This window comes from Salvelinus fontinalis, chromosome 21 (genome assembly GCF_029448725.1).
Source record: "Salvelinus fontinalis isolate EN_2023a chromosome 21, ASM2944872v1, whole genome shotgun sequence".
Lineage (NCBI taxonomy): Eukaryota > Metazoa > Chordata > Actinopteri > Salmoniformes > Salmonidae > Salvelinus > Salvelinus fontinalis.
Window position 1 is genome coordinate 43,900,065 of NC_074685.1, and position 16,785 is coordinate 43,916,849.

The 16,785-nt window shown below is 43.1% G+C and overlaps 1 protein-coding gene across 1 annotated transcript in view; it reads right to left on the reverse strand.

Moving 5' to 3' along the window:
• Positions 1 to 16,785, reverse strand: part of megf10 (multiple EGF-like-domains 10) — a 124,697-nt gene that overhangs the window by 71,627 nt on the left and 36,285 nt on the right. Inside the window, exons 3-5 of the mRNA XM_055875387.1 lie at positions 12,653 to 12,754; positions 12,187 to 12,287; positions 5,096 to 5,188 (exon numbers count right to left, since the gene is read on the reverse strand). Coding sequence (XP_055731362.1) covers positions 5,096 to 5,188; positions 12,187 to 12,287; positions 12,653 to 12,754 — 296 coding nt within the window. The remainder of the gene's footprint in view (positions 1 to 5,095; positions 5,189 to 12,186; positions 12,288 to 12,652; positions 12,755 to 16,785) is intronic.

Genomic DNA, 16,785 nt, shown 5'->3' on the forward strand with positions numbered 1-16,785 from the left:
GTTTTTCCCCAGATGGATACCACTGTGTAACTGCTTTCCTCCACATTTTTGGGGTTTAGGTATCCAAACTCTAAGCCACTCATGCCAAGTTCAATACAGAAAATATAGAAATATATATTCAACCAGTGCTGTAAAGTAATAACTTAAAACAACACCTGTTAAATCAAGCATATATCAAGTATGAAAGTATAAGAGGAGACCGACAGCTATTGTAAATTCCCTATTGCAGGCTTATCATTTCCCAAATGAAATACAGTTTAATGTAAAGAGGGGCCACAATAGGCTACGGTGCATCCCATATGGCACCCTATTCAGGGCCCATAGGGTTCTAGTGAAAAGTAGTGAACTAGGCAATAGGGTGCCATTTGGAACACAACCTCCATCTCCATGTAAAAGCCAACCCACATAAACCTAACACCTGACACACTGTTTCCAGACTAATGTCTTCAGCTGTGTGTGTCTGATTGTTCCTCACTGTGTGTGCCCAGACTGCCCTAGATGATCCTAATACAGCATATAATCCACACCAGCCAAACAGGCTCCTCTGAGCTAACTAACTAACTCTCTCCTGTCTCGTAAACAAAAGCCTGACACTTTATGACCAAGCCATTGTGTGGATATGGCGTTTCAGCGCAAGGTATTAATAAGGTATTAATACCTTTTATTTTCCAAGAGGCAGGGAGGTTTCTGTGAATTGTGGGGTCTTGGAATTGAAAGGGGATCTTGGAAAACAGCTGGGTATTAGTGCTTCATTTAAAGGTTGGATTGTTTTCATACATTTGATACAAATCGTCTGAGTGGCGTTGAGCGCTAGGTAGTGGCGCTAAGTAGTGGTTAGCATCGCTTCATTTTGTGAGGGGGTCATTGAGTTAAGGTCTTTTGAAAGGTTTTATGTTAAAACTAGTGAATAGATAAGAGACATATCAAGAGTCATCGACAAATTGAAACAGTCCCTCCTGAGTATCTTGGGTTGTTGGGTTGTTGTTGTCATGTGTCTACTGTGAAATCACAAGAGCTAGACCCTCGGGTTATTTCCTACATTACCATCCTTACAATTTCTCTCTTTTATTATTCCCACACTTCCTTTTTAATCTAAGAAAGAGATTTAGCGTACTCCCTTTTCCTCTTGTTCTTGAACCCCACAGCAAAAACAATCCTCAGACATATTGTTGGGGTCCGTTGATCCGTAAACTAGAGGCAACAATAAGGCAACAATAAGTCTGGCTTTTAAGGCTCAAGAGGAAATGAAAAGTCATATTACTTAGGGGGATATTGAATAGGGTACTAGGATACTGCACGGGACCCCCCCCCACCCCCTTTGAGAGACTGGCTCAAGGGGGCCCCCCAAAACAGAGACTGAATGCAGCTAAGACCTGGTTTTAAAAAGGAAATGGATATTCATTCTCAACACGACTGGTTGGCTTAGCCTTCGACCGTTCCACTCAATGAGTTGACTCTGATCTCAAAGCAGTAAGATGGATAGTTGGGTAGATTACACCACAATTATTGTATATTGCTATATTATTTATCGTACAAAGCGACTTCTATGTGTATATTCGCTTACATTTAATGTATATGTAAATATTTCTACTTTCCCACAAGATATATTTCCTGAAACAGCATGCTTAGAAGAATATGTAGCCTGTAACACAGCAAAACAAAATATACTGCATTCCAAACAGAGATGTTACTGTGTTTTCACAGACAACAAATAAGTGAAAACATTCCCCATCAGACTCTCCCATGTCCATCTTTCAAACAAAACAAGTTGACTCATTGGATGGTTTGGGTGAAAACAGACTTTGAGCTAATCAGATGTTAACAAACACACCCACCAGGGGTGGGCCTGAGGGGCTATCCTGAGCTACTCTTATTGATCCATGAACCAAGCAGTCAATACAGATTAGTTACAGTAATCATCGGGACACGTGTGGCGGCCCCAGGAGCAGACCAACGGCCAGTAGGACCCCTCACTGTGGCTGTGTAATACTCACGGAATGATATCATTCTCATACTGTCAAAATAATTCCAAATCCTAACTTTACAAAAATTATTCCCGCTTGGCTCAGTTGGTAGAGCATGGTGCTTGCAATGCCAGGGATGTGGGTTTGATTCCCACAGGGCACCAGTACAGGAAAAGAAAGTATGAACATATAAATATATGTTTGCTCTGCATAAGAGCATCTGCTAAATGACTTGTAAATAACGGTAAAGTGTAAAAAGGTAGTTCCCTCTGGAATAGCCTAGCAGTAACAATAACATTTAAAAAGGTAGTCCCCTCTGGAATAGCCTAGCAGTAACAATAACATTTAAAAAGGTAGTTCCCTCTGAAATAGCCTAGCAGTAACAATAACATTTAAAAAGGTAGTTCCCTCTGGAATAGCCTAGCAGTAACAATAACATTTAAAAAGGTAGTTCCCTCTGGAATAGCCTAGCAGTAACAATAACATTTAAAAAGGTAGTTCCCTCTGGAATAGCCTAGCAGTAACAATAACATTTAAAAAGGTAGTTCCCTCTGGAATAGCCTAGCAGTAACAATAACATTTAAAAAAGGTAGTTCCCTCTGGAATAGCCTAGCAGTAACAATAACATTTAAAAAGGTAGTTCCCTCTGGAATAGTCTAGCAGTAACAATAACATTTAAAAAGGTAGTCCCCTCTGGAATAGCCTAGCAGTAACAATAACATTTAAAAAGGTAGTTCCCTCTGAAATAGCCTAGCAGTAACAATAACATTTAAAAAGGTAGTTCCCTCTGGAATAGCCTAGCAGTAACAATAACATTTAAAAAGGTAGTTCCCTCTGGAATAGCCTAGCAGTAACAATAACATTTAAAAAGGTAGTTCCCTCTGGAATAGCCTAGCAGTAACAATAACATTTAAAAAGGTAGTTCCCTCTGGAATAGCCTAGCAGTAACAATAACATTTAAAAAGGTAGTTCCCTCTGGAATAGCCTAGCAGTAACAATAACATTTAAAAAGGTAGTTCCCTCTGGAATAGCCTAGCAGTAACAATAACATTTAAAAAGGTAGTTCCCTCTGGAATAGCCTAGCAGTAACAATAACATTTAAAAAGGTAGATCCCTCTGGAATAGCCTAGCAGTAACAATAACATTTAAAAAGGTAGTTCCCTCTGGAATAGCCTAGCAGTAACAATAACATTTAAAAAAGGTAGTTCCCTCTGGAATAGCCTAGCAGTAACAATAACATTTAAAAAGGTAGTTCCCTCTGGAATAGCCTAGCAGTAACAATAACATTTAAAAAGGTAGTTCCCTCTGGAATAGCCTAGCAGTAACAATAACATTTAAAAAAGGTAGTTCCCTCTGGAAAAGCCTAGCAGTAACAATAACATTTAAAAAAGGTAGTTCCCTCTGGAATAGCCTAGCAGTAACAATAACATTTAAAAAGGTAGTTCCCTCTGGAATAGCCTAGCAGTAACAATAACATTTAAAAAGGTAGTTCCCTCTGGAATAGCCTAGCAATAACAATAACATTTAAAAGGTAATTCCCTCTGGAATAGCCTAGCAGTAACAATAACATTTAAAAAGGTAGTTCCCTCTGGAATAGCCTAGCAGTAACAATAACATTTAAAAAGGTAGTTCCCTCTGGAATAGCCTAGCAGTAACAATAACATTTTCATTTTCATCTAACAGGGCAACTTTGGACAAATTTGTGCACTTTGATCCCATTAGGTAAGGCACAAGTGGTTTTAAATGATATAGCGTCACAAGCCTATCTATGGCCATATCTCCTTACTTTTTACCTTTGGTCCAGTTAGCCAGTCAGATCCCAGACTAGTGATATTTGGATCTGGTTCCCCACCATCAGACAGATTAGTCAGGCCTGTTCAGGTCCTTAGGGAGTCCCAGGCTCCAGACACAACAATAAGCCCCTTTATTAAACGATGGACACTGGAGACAGCGGGGGAGCAATGCTTGAGCACCTAATATAATCACAGACACACACATGTGCGGAGGCTCACGCACGCACAGTCGCATACACACTTACACACGCCCACGCATTACGCACACAGACACACACAGGGCTCATAGACTCCCTACACCTGTTTCAATAGAGACTGAAAGAGGAGACCTTTTAATCTGATAACATCACTTATCCCCCCTACACAATTTGCTCTACATTCATTCTAGATCAAGAAAACAAGTCTCAAAACCCAAACATTTCATAATCTAAACTTTATCCCAAAGTTCCTCAAATGACAATCTAAAATAAGCTATATTTATAAGGAGATAGGTGTCGCTGATTGCATGTTATAACTCCAGTGGGCAGCCATGCTGGCCATCTTGAAAGAGAAGGCAGTGAGTGGAAGTTCTGCCCTGCCGTTTGGCTAACAAAGACAAAGGCCATCAAGTGTGACGCCTTTCAGACAGAGCACATAGAAGAAGACCTGGCAATCTCACAACTCACAGGCAAGTGTCCCAAATGGCCCCCTGTTCACTATGTAGTGCACTACCTAGCAAAAAGCCCATAGGCCCCTGGTCAAAAGTAGTGCACTACATAGGAAATAGGGTGCCATTTGGGATGCTGACACACACGGTGTCCCCACTTTGTCTGCAGCTGTGGATCAGGGTACAAACAACGTGGCTGAAGGGGTGTCACGTCCATATTTATACATCAAAGCGGTTCCAGACTAACAAAAATAGGGTGACTTCACCCATGTCACATTCACGTCGTAAGAAATACAGAAGTTCAAGATAAAAGCGAACCCAAGTGTGCCCAAATGAGATCAGAGGGGTGGACGAGCCTGGTGTTTGTGTGAGGGAGGAAGTGTGTATTGGCAGTAGGGTCTAAGAGAGTCACACTATGTGCGTGCTGAGAGACAAAACGCCTGTTAGTGTGTGTGTGTATATCTCCCTTTCTTTCTCGCTCTCTCTCTTTCTCCGTGTGTGTGTTTGTCTTTGTGCCTGCGTGTGTGTTACTCTCTATCTCTCTGTGTGTGTGTTTGTCTTTGTGCCTGCGTGTGTGTTACTCTCTATCTCTGTGTGTGTGTGTGCGTGTGTGTGTAGGCAGGCCGAGGCGGACAGACAGACATACGGACAGACAGACAAATAGACTGACAGACACAGCTGTAGAGTCTCACCACTGGAGCAGTCGGGGCCCCCCCAGCCGGGCTCACACTGGCAGGTGCTGGGGGCTACACAACGGCCGTGAACACACTTCTCGGCACAGTGGGCTGGAGAGAGTGATGAGGAGGAACAGGGAAATAGAAGGGAGGGATGAGGAGAGAGAGGGAAAAACAAGAGGAAAGTAAGGTTTAGATTTTACATTGCTACTCCCAGGAAACCATGTGGATTTACATCAAAGGAATACCGATTGATGAACCGATAACAACAATGTCATAAGAAGCGTTTGACTGAGCCTGTCTGGAGCGTGAGATGGGTGTGGTTTGCACTTCTGGGACTACGCCATTTGGTTCCATTAAACACTCAATCAAGCGCAGCTAAAGTATTTGAAAGAAAACTATTACAATTTAAACCCATGTTCAGATTAGACAATCAGAAATCCAGTGAGAATGGGATCCAATTCATTAGGGACAGAGACTTCAGGCTGGACTTGATTGGTCCACAACGTAAAAAAAAACATGTACATGAATGTAACGTCAGACCGACCGGCAATAAAGATGGCCCTTTTGGAGGAATTGATAGGACATTCACGGTTACTTAGTGTGCTATTTGTGAGCTTTTGTTTAATGTATTTTTGTTAAAGCTGAGGAAATCTGTTATTTTTCCGCCCATCAAACAAAGCAAATATGGTGGGTGATGTCATAGAAACAGTGGGGGTTAAAGGTTCCATGGGTGATGTCATTGAAACAGTGAGTTTAAAGGTTCCATGGGTGATGTGATAGAAACAGTGGGTTTAAAGGTTCCATGGGTGATGTCATTGAAACAGTGGGTTTAAAGGTTCCATAGGTGATGTCATTGAAACAGTGGGGGTTAAAGGTTCCATGGGTGATGTCATTTAAACAGTGTGTGTTTGTAAAAGGTTTCATGAGTGAGGTCATGAGTGACGAGCGGTCAAAAACAATGACGTCATCAAACATTTTTTTACATTCACACACTACAGCAATTGATTCTTTTATGTTAGCCTAAATAGTGTTAGCCTAAATAGTGCTCACAATGAATTAACTGATTTTGTGTATGAATTTAAGTTCTTATTTCCCCAACATAAAATATTTTCAAATACATTTGAGTAACTTAGCATACGTTCTTATCCAGAGCAACTTAGAGTAGTGAGTGGATGCATTTTCATATATTTTTTTCATACTACTCCCCCTTGGGAATTGCACCCACAACCCTGGTGATAGAAGTGCCACGCTCTACCAACTAAACTACCAAGGACCACATAATCTGAGAGGCAAGTGATGGTAGCACAGATTGGGGCCACGTTAATTCAGATAGCGGGCCAGAAAATGGCTCCCGGGGCACATTCTTCAGACCACTGGACTAGATAAAAGAATCCCATTTTTAAAAATGAAACTCGATTGTACTCAATCTTATCAAAATAACATTACATGATATTAGCTTTACTCATAAATTTATTTTCTTAACATCTGTATCCATCTGTCTTCATTTACATTTACGTCCTCATTTATTACGTACCATGTATATCAGTTGATATTTGACACAAAATGGCTTCCACCCGGGGAGACTGTAAGTTTATTGATGGAGGAGGAAACTGGGGGAATCAGAGGGCAGCATGTGATTGTGGTTTACTGTATTCACCACATAACAGTACCTTTATAGAGCCCGGACTAAAGTTCCCTTTGAGCCCCGAGCGATCACATTCTCACATCCACTCTGTCGAGTAAAAAGCTGATTCACCAGCGATAAAGGGAACTGACTATAAGTCCATCTTTTAGCCTCATAGTTTATCATTGCTAAACATCACTTTGATTTAATTCTTTTGACTCAATCCAACTGCTTAATAACCACACTTACCGGGCACAAAATCAAAGAAGTACAAATAAATCCGACAATAACTACTCCTCTAGTAGTGTCAGTTGTACAACTGCTCACAATGTGATGGCAAGCGTTTTCTCTACACAGACAGAGGGTTTGTTGTGAGGCGGTTGTTGAAATGGAGGTTTGTTTTTATGGCTTTCTCCTGTTGCCGGGTCAGTTGTTGTTTTTGTCTCGACCTCTGGGGCCTCTCTGTATGTCTGCTACACACCTGTTGTTCCTGACTCCTGAGACACAAGCTCTGCTTCTGGGTGGCGATTGGTCGGTTGCCCGCCACATGCGGACACAACAGTCATCAGTGTTTCCTCTATGTTGTTTTTCCCCGAGGTGGGTTGCAAAAGCATCGAAAATGTGCATTTTGGAGGCTGGCAGACAAAACTTTCAGTTCCAACCATTTGGAGTCAATGTTTCCTTGATAAGTAGGGGCATAACATGGGGGGGGGGGGGGTATTCCACCCTCCTTTCACACTTTTTGACATTTATTGAAACAGCACAGATGGAAAAAGTTCACGAAAGCCAGTAGTTGGTATTGAACCCACAACCTTTGGCTCTAATAGGAGTTTTGAGGTGTTACTACTCAACCACACAGCGATTAACAGATGACCGTCAACAGATCCATATCATATACTGTATGACTCTCGTGAGCAAGCAGTTTGAGTCACGTCATAATTCATAGGGTCAAGGGTCAACCATCTACTAGTCCTTAGGTGGCCACCCTCATCCTACTAAATCCTAGGCAGTGCACTTTCATTGTTCTGATTATGCAAAGCCGTAACATTTCCCTGTGGCCTACATCCCATTGCTTTCATAGAATATCTCAGCAAGTTATTGGAAATGTAACATTCAGGACTAATGATAAACACACTGAATAGTGTTGGAGCGCATAACCACCACACAATCATGAGCTTTTGTTTTCCAGTAAGAAGTCACAATTTACATTAGGTTGCATATTAAAGTATTGAATTCCCATGAAATGTCCCAGTTTTTATGTAATTACATTGTAGCTATATTTAAACTAATTAGAAAAATATTTATTGAGTTTCCTATTATTTGAAATAAATCACAACTGAAATGATGTAATTTATGTAAAGATAGTTATAGTTATCTACTGTTACTGTATGTACAACTGAGTGCTGTAGTTACATAATGGTTACCAAAGTAACTATACATGGTATAATGGAACATAGGCCAGAGTTCAATTGAGAGCGATAGGGAGGAGTGATATAAGTTGTTACGACTTCCGCCGAGGTCGGTCCCTCTCCTTGTTTGGGCGGCATTCGGCGGTCGACATCATCGGTCTTCTAGCCATCGCCGATCCACCTTTCATTTTCCATTTGTTTTGTCTTGTTTTCCCGCACACATTCCCTCATTACTCGTCTTGCATATAACCCTCTGTTTCCCCCCATGTCTGTGTGTGGAATTGTTATATGTAAATGTATGTGTACTCCAGGCTGGTTTGCGCCGGGTTATTGTAACCCGTGCGTGTTTAGTTTTCTTAGTACCGTGTTTGGTTCGCCTTAATAAAAGGCTCCGTTTGCTACCCATTTCTGCTCTCCTGCGCCTGACTTCCCTGCAGCTCCTTTACATACGTTCACTGTTGTGGATAGGGAAGAGTTATAACTTCAATGGCAGCAGATAGAGTGGACGTATACTTTAAATTGTTGTGGATGAGGAGGTATACATTTAATGGTAGCAGATAGAGAGGAGAGATATGTTCAATGGTAGCAGATAGAGAGGAGAGATATGTTCAATGGTAGTAGATAGGGGAGGATGGTTATGTTCAATGGTAGCAGATAGAGAGGATGGTTATGTTCAATGGTAGCAGATAGGGAGGAGAGATATGTTCAATGGTAGCAAATAGGGAGGAGAGATATGTTCAATGGTAGCAGATAGGGAGGATGGTTATGTTCAATGGTAGCAGATAGGGAGGAGAGATATGTTCAATGGTAGCGGATAGAGAGGATGGTTATGTTCAATGGTAGCAGATAGGGAGGAGAGATATGTTCAATGGTAGCAGATAGAGAGGAGAGATATGTTCAATGGTAGCAAATAGGGAGGAGAGATATGTTCAATGGTAGCAGATAGGGAGGATGGTTATGTTCAATGGTAGCAGATAGGGAGGATGGTTATGTTCAATGGTAGCAGATAGAGAGGATGGTTATGTTCAATGGTAGCAGATAGGGAGGAGAGATATGTTCAATGGTAGCAGATAGGGAGGATGGTTATGTTCAATGGTAGCAGATAGGGAGGATGGTTATGTTCAATGGTAGCAGATAGGGAGGAGAGATATGTTCAATGGTAGCAGATAGAGAGGATGGTTATGTTCAATGGTAGCAGATAGGGAGGAGAGATATGTTCAATGGTAGCAGATAGGGAGGAGAGATATGTTCAATTGTAGCAAATAGGGAGGAGAGATATGTTCAATGGTAGCAGATAGGGAGGAGGGATATGTTCAATGGTAGCAGATAGGGAGGAGGGATATGTTCAATGGTAGCAGATAGGGAGGAGGGATATGTTCAACGGTAGCAGATAGGGAGGAGAGATATGCTCAATGGTAGCAGATAGGGAGGAGAGATATGTTCAATGGTAGCAGATAGGGAGGATGGTTATGTTCAATGGTAGCAGATAGAGAGGATGGTTATGTTCAATGGTAGCAGATAGAGAGGAGGGATATGTTCAATGGTAGCAGATAGGGAGGAGGGATATGTTCAATGGTAGCACATAGGGAGGATGGTTATGTTCAATGGTAGCAGATAGAGAGGAGGGATATGTTCAATGGTAGCAGATAGGGAGGAGGGATATGTTCAACAGTAGCAGATAGGGAGGAGGGATATGTTCAATGCTAGCAGATAGGGAGGATGGTTATGTTCAATGGTAGCAGATAGAGAGGAGGGATATGTTCAATGGTAGCAGATAGGGAGGAGGGATATGTTCAACAGTAGCAGATAGGGAGGAGGGATATGTTCAATGGTAGCAGATAGGGAGGAGGGATATGTTCAACAGTAGCAGATAGGGAGGAGGGATATGTTCAATGCTAGCAGATAGGGAGGATGGTTATGTTCAATGGTAGCAGATAGAGAGGAGGGATATGTTCAATGGTAGCAGATAGGGAGGAGGGATATGTTCAATGGTAGCAGATAGGGAGGAGGGATATGTTCAACAGTAGCAGATAGGGAGGAGGGATATGTTCAATGCTAGCAGATAGGGAGGAGAGTGATACGTTCAATGGCAGCAGATAGGGAGGATGGTTATGTTCAATGGTAGCAGATAGGGAGGAGAGTGATACGTTCAATGGCAGCAGATAGGGAGGATGGTTATGTTCAATGCTAGCAGATAGGGAGGAGAGTGATACGTTCAATGGCAGCAGATAGGGAGGAGAGATATGTTCAATCCCTATCTGCTACCATTGAACATATCCCTCCTCCCTATCTGCTACCATTGAACATATCCCTCCTCCCTATCTGCTACCATTGAACATTGAGCAGATAGGGAGGAGGGATATGTTCAATGGCAGCAGATAGGGAGGAGGGATATGTTCAATGGCAGCAGATAGGGAGGAGGGATATGTTCAATGGCAGCAGATAGGGAGGAGGGATATGTTCAATGGCAGCAGATAGGGAGGAGGGATATGTTCAATGGCAGCATATAGGGAGGGGGGATATGTTCAATGGCAGCAGATAGGGAGGATGGTTATGTTCAATGGTAGCAGATAGGGAGGAGGGATACGTTCAATGGTAGCAGATAGAGAGGAGTGATACGTTCAATGGTAGCAGATAGGGTGGAGAGTGATACGTTCAATGGCAGCAGATAGGGTGGAGGGATACGTTCAATGGCAGCAGATAGGGAGGAGGGATACGTTCAATGGCAGCAGATAGGGAGGAGGGATACGTTCAATGGTAGCAGATAGAGAGGAGTGATACGTTCAATGGTAGCAGATAGGGTGGAGAGTGATACGTTCAATGGCAGCAGATAGGGTGGAGGGATACGTTCAATGGCAGCAGATAGGGAGGAGGGATACGTTCAATGGTAGCAGATAGGGAGGAGGGATATGTTCAACGGTAGCAGATAGGGAGGAGGGATACGTTCAATGGTAGCAGATAGGGAGGAGGGATATGTTCAACGGTAGCAGATAGGGAGGAGGGATATGTTCAATGGTAGCAGATAGGGAGGAGGGATATGTTCAACGGTAGCAGATAGGGAGGAGGGATATGTTCAACGGTAGCAGATAGGGAGGAGGGATACGTTCAATGGTAGCAGATAGGGAGGAGGGATATGTTCAACGGTAGCAGATAGGGAGGAGGGATATGTTCAATGGTAGCAGATAGGGAGGAGGGATATGTTCAATGGTAGCAGATAGGGAGGAGGGATATGTTCAATGGTAGCAGATAGGGAGGAGGGATATGTTCAATGGTAGCAGATAGGGAGGAGGGATATGTTCAATGGTAGCAGATAGGGAGGAGGGATATGTTCAATGGTAGCAGATAGGGAGGAGGGATATGTTCAATGCTAGCAGATAGGGAGGAGAGTGATACGTTCAATGGCAGCAGATAGGGAGGATGGTTATGTTCAATGGTAGCAGATAGGGAGGAGAGTGATACGTTCAATGGCAGCAGATAGGGAGGATGGTTATGTTCAATGGCAGCAGATAGGGAGGAGGGATATGTTCAATGGCAGCAGATAGGGAGGAGAGATATGTTCAATGGCAGCAGATAGGGAGGATGGTTATGTTCAACGGTAGCAGATAGGGAGGAGAGATATGTTCAATGGTAGCAGATAGGGAGGAGGGATATGTTCAATGGCAGCAGATAGGGAGGAGGGATATGTTCAATGGCAGCAGATAGGGAGGAGGGATATGTTCAATGGCAGCAGATAGGGAGGAGGGATATGTTCAATGGCAGCAGATAGGGAGGAGGGATATGTTCAATGGCAGCAGATAGGGAGGAGGGATATGTTCAATGGCAGCAGATAGGGAGGAGGGATATGTTCAATGGTAGCAGATAGGGAGGAGGGATACGTTCAATGGTAGCAGATAGAGAGGAGTGATACGTTCAATGGTAGCAGATAGGGTGGAGAGTGATACGTTCAATGGCAGCAGATAGGGTGGAGGGATACGTTCAATGGCAGCAGATAGGGAGGAGGGATACGTTCAATGGCAGCAGATAGGGAGGAGGGATACGTTCAATGGTAGCAGATAGGGAGGAGGGATACGTACGGACACACATCTCCCTGCTCTCGTAGAAGCCGGGGCAACACTGAGACTTGCGGCGGTACATAGTTTTCTCTCCTCTGCGGTAGGCCGTCCGATAGCTCACCCTTAAGACACACAGACACTTAATGGTCAGTATGGGGAACATAGGAAACATAGTGGAGACAATGAACTAAGGTAGAAATGTGAACAGACATCTACTAATGGTGCACAAGTTGGCTAATTACAAACATACTATTTCTTTATGGAGCTTACAGTACTTATAAACCAAATACATTGTTATGGAAATCATCGTTGTTGACTTGGTTTGACCTAATATCATTCTCAGTGACACATACATCCATCACCCCGACACACACACACACACACACACACACACACACACACACACACACACACACACACACACACACACACACGCATGCATGCACGCACACACTCTCCTTCCCTCCATCGACCGCTCCGTCCTCACCTGTGCCGCGTGCACTTGAACCAGTTGAGGATGTCGGAGCAGCTGGTGTAATAAATCTGATCAAAGGGGTGGGCGTACGACTCCTGGACGGTGACCGAGTAGCTAAAAGAGAGGAAGAGCAAGAGAAAAGAGGGAGGGGGGGTCCGTTAGAAAGGAAGAGAGTAGGGGGGGGGAGTTACAAACACACACGAGCGCTCACCACGGACCCTATTTAGCCAACATGTCTTGCGTGTGGTCCCATAACTTATGGTCCCGCTACCACTAGACTAAGCACTAAGTGGTTTAATAAGGGCACCATTAGGCTGCTTGTGTGTATCTGACCGGGATTAAGTATCAAACATCTTTCACCGACTCAGCGGTGGGTATAGTGGGTGAAATTAGCGAAACAGCCCTTGTGCTGTGTGTGGCCTCGTATTTTGTCACTTCTAAGTGTACGGATTTATAACAGGGTTTTACAAATAGGATTATAGAATGTTTCGCATAGAAGAAAACTGTTGGCTGTGACAATGGCTCCCTTATGACATGCATGTGAGCAATTTTGACCGCAGGCCTTTTTGGAAGACACGCAATGTAGGAATAGAAGAGTCGTATGAATTGAGAGTTGGCTGCCCGAAACCTTAAGGATGTTTCCTTCTAGTGCCTGTTAAGAACGTGAAATTGTTTAGTTCTGTTCCATCGTTAAAGTTCACAAATTTGAGAAACATCAACTTCAAGTGCACTGTTTCAAGAAAGTGCAACTTGACAAAGCCACACCTCTTTTCAGATAGGCCTTTAACCAGAGTAAAGTGTTTGCCTTTAACCAGAGTAAAGCGTTTTTTAATGTAGAAAAATAACTCCCACATGCAGTTACGCAGGGGTGGGCAACTCCAGTCCTCGGGGGCTTGATTAGTGTCACACTTTTTCTCCATCCCTAGTAAACACAGCTGATTAATTAAATTGTATTCTAAACTGAAGATCATGATTAGGTGATTATTGGAGTCAGGTGTGTTAGCTGGGGCTGGGGCAAAACTTTGACTCCAATCAGGCCCCGAGGACTGGAATTGCCCACCCCTGAGTTAGAGAGTACTTAACAATTTAGCGTTCACTTTTTCTTTATTTCTTGGAAAACTGGTAATTACTATACTATGTAACTGTCTGAACATACATTCCTAGTGCCCAGTAATTGCATAAGTTAGCCACTTACAGTTACCCTGATAGGAGGCCTTACAAAATAAAGCGGTCAGGTCTTTAATTTAAGGGTTTAAAGTCCATAAGACAGCACAAAAATGACACATGCAAGGCGAAAAGATTCCCAGCCACGTGTTGGTTTTAAGGAACGGTTGGGTTACTTACTTCTCAGAGGAAATAAAAAGATGTTACCCAAAATCAGAACATCAATAACATTCAATAAAACGTGCAATTGATCGAAATAAAGTGCAAACATGAGAGGCCTTTTGATTCAATATGAATCAGACAGGAAATGGATGTGAGGAGACCGGTGAATTGCATGGTCACACACACACACACACACACACACACACACACACACACACACACACACACACACACACACACACACACACACACACACACACACACACACACACACACACACACACACACACACACACACACACACACACACACACACACACTACAGAGACACATACATACACACAGAGACACATACATACACTTCAGAAAAAGGCAAGTCAAAGAACAAATTCTTATTTACAATGACGGCCTACCAAAAGGCCTCCTGCTCCTCCGGCGCTGGGATTAAAAAAATATATAAATATAGGACAAAACACACATCACAACAAGAGAGACAACACAACACTTCATAAAGAGAGACCTAAGACAACAGTTGAATTGATGCAATAACGATAAATAGAACAATAGCTTTATAACATTAATGTACAGCACAGTTTTTGTATTTATTATTATTTTAACTACTACTACTAGTTTGATGGTTGGAGCCATCGATTGTCCCATTAACAATCACCCATTATAGCAAAGCTATTTCATTTAAAACTTTACATTTCTCTACTATAGGCTACTTATCATAATGAACGATATCAGCAAAGTGCCTGCGATAAGTGATCTGTGTCGATAATTTTTGGTTTATCGTCCCAGCTCTAAAACACGCAGGGACACACACACACGCACACGCACACGCACACGCACACACACACACACACACACACACACACACACACACACACACACACACACACACACACACACACACACACACACTTGCCCCAGCAGTCTGTGGGAGCTGTTCTGCAACCTCTCTCTCTCCTCTCCCCCTCAGCTCCTGAAAGGCTGCAGCTGTTGCTCCAGATTAGCCAGTGAAAGTGAATCTAGCTGGGAAAGCTGCCTCCACCTTTGTTCTTTTCAATCTGTTTTAATGGATTTCCCTCAAAGATGGACTCCGGGATCTTAAGCACAACAAATTCGTAACATATTGCACAAATTGAATTCGTAGCATTTCACACGAATTGCAAAATTAATATGATATAAAATCAAATCAAACCAATTCTGCCATTTTGTGTTTTTTTCCGCTGATGTTAATTGTTTTTGTACATAATGTCTCTGTCATCATTTCCTATAACCGAAAACTGCTTCTGGACATCATTTCCTATAACCGAAAACAGCTTCCGGAACCACTATCACTAACCTTGATTTGGATGACAATTTCAACTTCAACGAGTTGGCCTCTCTGAACGTTCTGCTTTCTCTGGAACAGGCCCTAATCTCTGGACGTTCTGCTTTCTCTGGAACAGGCCCTAATCTCTGGACGTTCTGCTTTCTCTGGAACAGACCCTAATCTCTGCACATTCTGCTTCATCTAGAACAGACCCTAATCTCTGGACGTTCTGCTTTCTCTGGAACAGACCCTAATCTCTGGACGTTCTGCTTTCTCTGGAACAGGCCCTAATCTCTGGACGTTCTGCTTTCTCTGGAACAGGCCCTAATCTCTGGACGTTCTGCTTTCTCTGGAACAGACCCTAATCTCTGGACGTTCTGCTTTCTCTGGAACAGGCCCTAATCTCTGGACGTTCTGCTTTCTCTGGAACAGGCCCTAATCTCTGGACGTTCTGCTTTCTCTGGAACAGACCCTAATCTCTGGACGTTCTGCTTTCTCTGGAACAGGCCCTAATCTCTGGACGTTCTGCTTTCTCTGGAACAGGCCCTAATCTCTGGACGTTCTGCTTTCTCTGGAACAGGCCCTAATCTCTGGACCTTCATCTTTCTCTGGAACAGGCCCTAATCTCTGGACGTTCAGCTTTCTCTGGAACAGGCTCTAATCTCTGGACGTTCTGCTTTCTCTGGAACAGGCCCTAATCTCTGGACGTTCTGCTTTCTCTGGAACAGGCCCTAATCTCTGGACGTTCTGCTTTCTCTGGAACAGGCCCTAATCTCTGGACGTTCTGCTTTCTCTGGAACAGACCCTAATCTCTGGACGTTCTGCTTTCTCTGGAACAGACCCTAATCTCTGGGAACTGAAAGAGGAAACGACGGCGCAAGAGAGGCAAACAAGCCGGCATCCTGACGAGACTACGTTGGTGAGCAAATAAACCACCTCTACCCTCCGTTCTATTGGCGAACGTACAATCAATCACTAGAGAACAAACTGGACGAGCTCCTCTCGAGACTATCCTATCAACGGACCTGAAGAACTGTAATATTCTATGTTTCTCTGAACAAGGACATAGATAATATACATCTCACTGGTTTTTCCATACATCGTCTAGACCGGATGGCAGTTTCGGGTAAAATGAGGTGTGTGTCACTTTGTTAACAACAGCTGGTGCGCAATCTTTAATGTTAAGGAAGTCTCAAGTTTTTACTCGCCTGAGTTAGAATACCTCATGATAATCTGCAGACCATAGTATTTACTAAGAGAGATTTCATTCATATTTTTCACAGCTGTCTATTTACCCCCACAAACTAATGCTGGCACCAAGACTGCACTCAACAAGCTGTATAGGGCCATAAGAAAACAAGAAAATGCACATCTAGAGGCGGCACTTCTCAGGCCGGTGATTTTTTTGTATTTTTGTATTTGTATTTTTGTTAAATTTTTTACCCCCTTTTCGCCCCAATTTTCGTGGTATCCAATCGCTAGTAATTACTATCTTGTCTCA